Source organism: Cajanus cajan, chromosome 8 (assembly GCF_000230855.2).
Source record: "Cajanus cajan strain Asha chromosome 8, NIPB_CcT2T_4, whole genome shotgun sequence".
NCBI classification, from domain to species: domain Eukaryota; kingdom Viridiplantae; phylum Streptophyta; class Magnoliopsida; order Fabales; family Fabaceae; genus Cajanus; species Cajanus cajan.
This window is the reverse complement of record NC_138524.1, coordinates 14,419,586-14,425,585: the sequence shown is the minus strand read 5'-3', so window position 1 is coordinate 14,425,585 and position 6,000 is coordinate 14,419,586. Positions and strand designations below refer to the sequence as shown.

At 28.8% G+C, this 6,000-nt stretch overlaps 1 protein-coding gene across 1 annotated transcript; it reads left to right on the top strand.

Annotated features, from left to right (window-relative positions):
• The first annotated feature begins 452 nt into the window (after positions 1-452).
• On the top strand, positions 453-5,817 carry LOC109799019 (protein trichome birefringence-like 39). The gene is made up of 5 exons (XM_020359491.3): positions 453-804; positions 910-1,081; positions 2,983-3,158; positions 3,440-3,598; positions 5,305-5,817. Exons 1-5 carry the CDS (start codon positions 539-541, stop codon positions 5,591-5,593), a joined length of 1,062 nt encoding a protein of 353 aa, XP_020215080.1. The 5' UTR covers positions 453-538; the 3' UTR covers positions 5,594-5,817.
• The last annotated feature ends 183 nt before the right edge of the window (positions 5,818-6,000 follow it).

The window sequence follows — 6,000 nt, the reverse complement described above, 5'->3', positions numbered from 1 at the left end:
AATTAAATTTAATATCATTTACACTAATAATAATTTGATCTATACTCTCTTTTATTTATTTATTTACTTATATTTAAAATATATCATAGAAAAATGTGTCCTTAACATCTTTCATTTCCCTATTATATTTATTAGACGCCTGCGGCAAAAAGAAAAAGGAAAGAGAAAATCCATAACAAGACATTTTCAATTGTGTCTTTCTTGGTGGGCAAAGAGTTGCCATTATTTTATGAACGACAATCATCATCATTCCAACAATTTTTAAAGCAAGAATTGCATCCAACCCCACTGTTAAAAGAATCAACCCATTCAAACTTTCACCACATCATGAAAGTAAAAAAAAAAATTAAAAAAAAAAAAACACTAAAAAACACCAAGAAACGAGGAAACAACACAAGTTGTGTTCTGTTTTCACATTCCATGTGGATTGTTGGAACGCTTTCTCTCTCATGCTGACACAGTCACAGACCCTTTATATAGGCCTTGATTTGGGGGAAAGCCTTCAAAATATCACGGGGAGGGATCGGAACCCGAGAAAATGGGTTCGCCATTGCTACACTCTCTCTTCTTCACTCTGTTTCTGCTCTGCCTCTCAACCAAAGCAGAGGATTTTGGTGCAACACAGAACCTCAAAGGAACATGCAACTTTTTCCGTGGAAAATGGGTCTATGATGCTTCCTACCCTCTCTATGACCCTTCTACTTGTCCCTTCATAGATCCACAGTTCAATTGCCAAAAACATGGTCGACCAGATAAAATGTATCAAAACTATAGGTGGATGCCATTTTCTTGTCCCATGCCAAGGTACTTCTCATTATGAATTTTTATATTATCTTACAAGTGTTTTATTTCTACATTTTTTAGTATGTTGTGTTTCTAGGCTAAGTGGGATTGTTAATTCTTGTGTAGATTCAATGGATTGAACTTCTTGGAGAGATATAGAGGGAAGAAGATTATGTTTGTGGGTGACTCATTGAGCTTGAACCAGTTTAATTCATTGGCATGTATGATTCATGCTTGGGTGCCAAAGTCTAGGAGCACATTCAGACAGAGGGATGCTCTCTCCTCAGTCACATTTGAGGTTGGTTCCTTCATTCTTGTGCATTACTTTATTTTTTAAATTTAGTTTTTTTTTACACTGTTTAACTATTATAAAATTTAATAAACTTGTCATAAATAATAATTTGTAATTTGATGGCAAGTTTATTATCATAGGGCTACTTCAGTTAATTGAGAAAAATGTGTGAGGTGTCATAAGAATTCAAATTTGTTGATGGAAGTTGTGTCACTATCTTCTCTTGCTTTAAAGTTTTTGAGTCCAAGTTGAAAACTTGTTTGAACTCAAATTCAGATACTCTAATCTGATCTATATCTTGGTACATGAGCTCAGAAATAGGTGTGGTGTGCATGTGCACATATTTTTGGGTACTGTGTGGCAGTGAAGCAATAAAGTTGGGATGTGATTGGTGGGAGGCTTCGCTTTTTGCTGGGGACATTTCTAAGAGATAATAAATATCTGTGTCCTAATATTATTTACTCAAAACAGTTCTTTTACCCTCTCTGCCAAATTCAAACAATTCTGCACACAAAAGAACCAGAAAGTGAAAAAGTCTAATGTTTATTTCTGGAATTTAATTTCATAACTACTTTTTCATTTGCCACAGGTTCATTTCGTTTGGTGGAAAAAGGGTAAAAAAAAAAAAAAAAAAAAAAAAATCTTGCTCAATTTTCAAAACTACCAACAGTTTCTTCTTTTTTTCTTTTTCTTTTTTTCCCCTTTGCTCATTCTTTTTGCCTAGAAAACCACAATGTTTGTTACATCCATGAAGACTATCAAACCAGTTGCTTTATATAGAAACAAATGTTTCAATTAGCAATGATTGGTGTTTGGAGATCTGATTTTCCCTCGGATTCAGTGTGTGTTAATTCACATCCATCCCGGATTGAAGTATTACCCAACAAAACCGTTTTTCTTTCCATGATTGCAGAAAAATGAATGATGATAATTTCATATTTGCCTTTTACACCCTCTCCTCTCCTTCCTTCCACCTGAAAATCTTATTACATGTTCCATTATGTTTGTTTATGATATAAGCTTCCATAATGCTATTTATATAATCTTACAACAGATATAATTATTCATAATTGCATGTGGGTTCAAAAGAAATTAAAAAAAAACTCGAATCAGAAAAGAAAAAAAAAATCTACCTGGCATGTTCACTTTTTTAATTTTAATTATATATGCTAAAATAAATGAGGCATAATAATTTTTATTTGGCTCATAGTATAAATTTTATATAAAAAATCTCAAGCGTGTAGTTCAGCGGTAGGGATTGATCCACTCTTAAGCAATGTCAGGGGTTTGAATCTTACCTTATATATGTAGTCGTGTTAAATTTTGGGACCAGCTATCCTACCTTTTGAGGTGCCTCCAACGTAGTGAAGAAATTAGTCACTACTATCGACAGTGAATACTCTAGGGACGAAAAAAAAATATAAATTTTATATTAATAATACAAAATTATTTTCTCAATTATTAATAAACTAAAAAAATACTTTATCATACTAGAGTGGCCCTATTCTTAGGAATTTTGGGATATATATAAAATTATTAATTTAGGTCTCTATTACTTAGAGAATGGACCACTTGTGGTTTACACAGGTTCTCTGCTTCTACTTTTACGTTACTCCACAAATCTAGTAAACTGCGGTGTTAGAAATTGGACCACATTTTGGTGATAAAAAATGGCCACATTTTTCCTTTTATATTCTCTTATTTTTTCTTAAAAAAAAAAAATAAAATAGAAGATTAGTATTCTCACTAATGGTAAAGTAAGATACCATAATTAAGGACGAATTCCAAAGGCTATATATCCTCTTCAATCATATATATGTGTACTTATAAAGGAGGTTTTGCTAAATTAAAATTAATTTTTTAATAATAAAAAATGTTACATTAAAAATACACTGTTTTTTTCTCAGGATTATGGGCTTGAGATATATTTGTACCGTACAGCATACTTGGTGGATCTTGAACGTGAGAAAGTTGGACGAGTTTTGAAGCTCGACTCTATCAAGAACGGTGACTCTTGGAATGGGATGGACGTTCTGATCTTTAACACGTGGCACTGGTGGACCCACACCGGAAATGCACAACCGTACGATCATTCTCTCACATATAACATACTTTTTTTTTTCTTATTAGACAAAAATTATGTCCAATTCTTAAAAAATGATCGGTGTTATTCTTCTATCAGAATTGATGATTTATCCCAGTAATATATTTAAATATATATTAATAATATCTATAACAAATGTAAGTATATATTACGGAGATAAATTTTTAATTTTGATCAGAGAAAACAATATTAATCGCACTTAAGAAAGTGTAAAATATTATATGATTAATTAATTTGATGGTCTGAAAAATTCATTACAGGTGGGACTATGTTCAGATGAATAATAAGTTGTACAAAGATATGAACCGTTTTATTGCATACTATAAAGGGCTAACAACATGGGCAAAGTGGGTTGAACGAAACGTGAATCCAGGGAAAACTAAGGTCTTCTTTTTGGGAATTTCTCCTGTGCATTACCAGTAAGTTTTTCTATTTCTCCTTCGTTTTGGATTCTAATTCATTCATTTTAAGTATGAAGGGTTTTCGTGCTAAAGATAGAGTAAGATATAATATAAAAAAGATAAGATAAGATAACGATATGATAACTTTTAATTATGTTCAATGTCTTATACATATCAAGATAATAAATCACATAATATTATTATATATGTTTTGTATTTAATATACATTAATCAGATATTATATGAATTATATTCAAGTAACAAAATTTTTGTTTTATTAAAATTACATATGAAATAAAAAATGAATGTAAATTTCATATATGTAGTATATAATACATATTGTTATATGTTTTATAAATTTATATTCAATAATAATACAGTATAATATAATTTAATAGAATTAACTTTTTAAAAGGGAGGATGCACTTTAGAAAATAAAGTACATTCATAGTTTTTAATTATAAAATAAATTATTATGATTTATGACAAAAGAAAATTCTTAGAAAAAATAAAATTTAAAATCAATTATAATATTAATTATTAATTTTTTAATCAATAATTATTATGATATTTTATTTTTTATAGTGTAATTTTTTTATTTTAACAATCTTATTGCTTCTTAACACAACTACCTCCTTAAGACTATTAAGATAAGATAAAAGATAGTCTATATATATATATATATCATGTTGGCAACAAGCATCAGATTATAATAGAAATAAGATATATCAATCTTATCCTATTATATTTTAGCCAAAGCTTTTATGAAAATATTTGAATTTATAATAAACTTCACTTATATAAGTTATTTTTTAGTTTGTTTCAATAAGATTTAGAAAAAAAAGTTACATACAATTCTTTCGGTGCTTTTGTACTTTTACATCCAACCAGAATCTAAGTTTACCTTCATAGAATCGTAGTCTATATTAATCTTGAATGTAAACTTTTATTGTATCGTAAACTTCAATTTTGATTTGCATTAAAAGAACTTAAAAGTTGCATTTAAGTTTCGTCTTAAGACTTATAAAGAAGCCTATTAATATAAACTCTTTAATGAATTTGTTTGGATAGATTTCTCCTGAAATATTTTAAGAAGAAAAATCAAAATAATTTTTTTTAAAAGTTAAAATTAGTTTATAATTAAGTTTAAAATAAGGTTTTGAAGAAGCTAATAGGAAATGACTTTTTTTTACAAATTAACCTATGTATTAGTTGATTTTAATTCATTAAAAAGTCTATTTCATTTTTTCTTCCTATTTTTCTCTCTTAGAAGTATTTTTAGAAAAGTTTACCTATATAGACCTTTGGACATGTTTAAATAAACTTTTTCATAAGTACTTTTAGAAGAGAAAAAAAAAAAAAAAAAAACTAAATAAATTTATCTATAAACTAAAATTAATATATGCATAAACTAATTTTTAAAAGTTCTCTCATAATTTCTTTAAAATTTTATTTTTTAACTTATGCACAAGTTAGTTTTAATTTATGAAAAAAAATTATCTCATTTTGTTTCTATTTTATTCTTCTAAAAGTACTTATGAAAATCTTTATTCAAAATATACCCATGAATAAATTCTCACATGTGATAAGTTCTTAATAAAGAATTGTTTAAGCTATTCATTATGATGAAACATGCCCTTGATATACATCTATATATTCTATGATGATGTAATGTAATTGTACAACTTTGTAGTTAGTTATGTTCATTTGTGTGGTGATGTTAGGGGGAAAGATTGGAATCAACCAACAAAGTCATGTATGGGTGAGAAACAACCATTCTTTGGATTGAAGTATCCTGCAGGGACACCAATGGCTTGGGTGGTGGTGAAGAAGGTGTTGAACAAGATAACAAAGCCAGTGTATTTCTTGGATGTGACCACACTCTCACAGTACAGAAAAGATGCACATCCTGAAGGATATAGTGGGGTTATGGCAACAGATTGTAGCCATTGGTGTCTTCCAGGCCTTCCTGACACTTGGAATGAGCTTCTCAATGCAGCTCTTTCTGCTTGAAATAGTCAGTCATATAGATTTATTGATTATTAGGTCAACTTGTTAGAGGAAAACACATTGTTTTCAGCTGTAGGATAGATATTTAATTTATCATTTTGCTTCTTGTAATTGGGAATAAAAGTGTTCCATGCTCCAAATTGTAAATGTAGATTTATTTTAGCACAAATTTGCCATCAATTGTACCAAACACCATTTTGAATTTTGATGACCATTATGGAAATTAAGATGTGGTGGCTCATTGTAAAGTAGCTTCTTGATTTTTTACGCAATGTTTTTGTTGCCTTTCACTTAACCAACATTTTAAATAAATAAATAAATAAATATATATATATATATATATATATATATATATATATATATATATAAATAAAAGGTTAGGTCCAAGGATAAGGACCAACGTTTTCTAT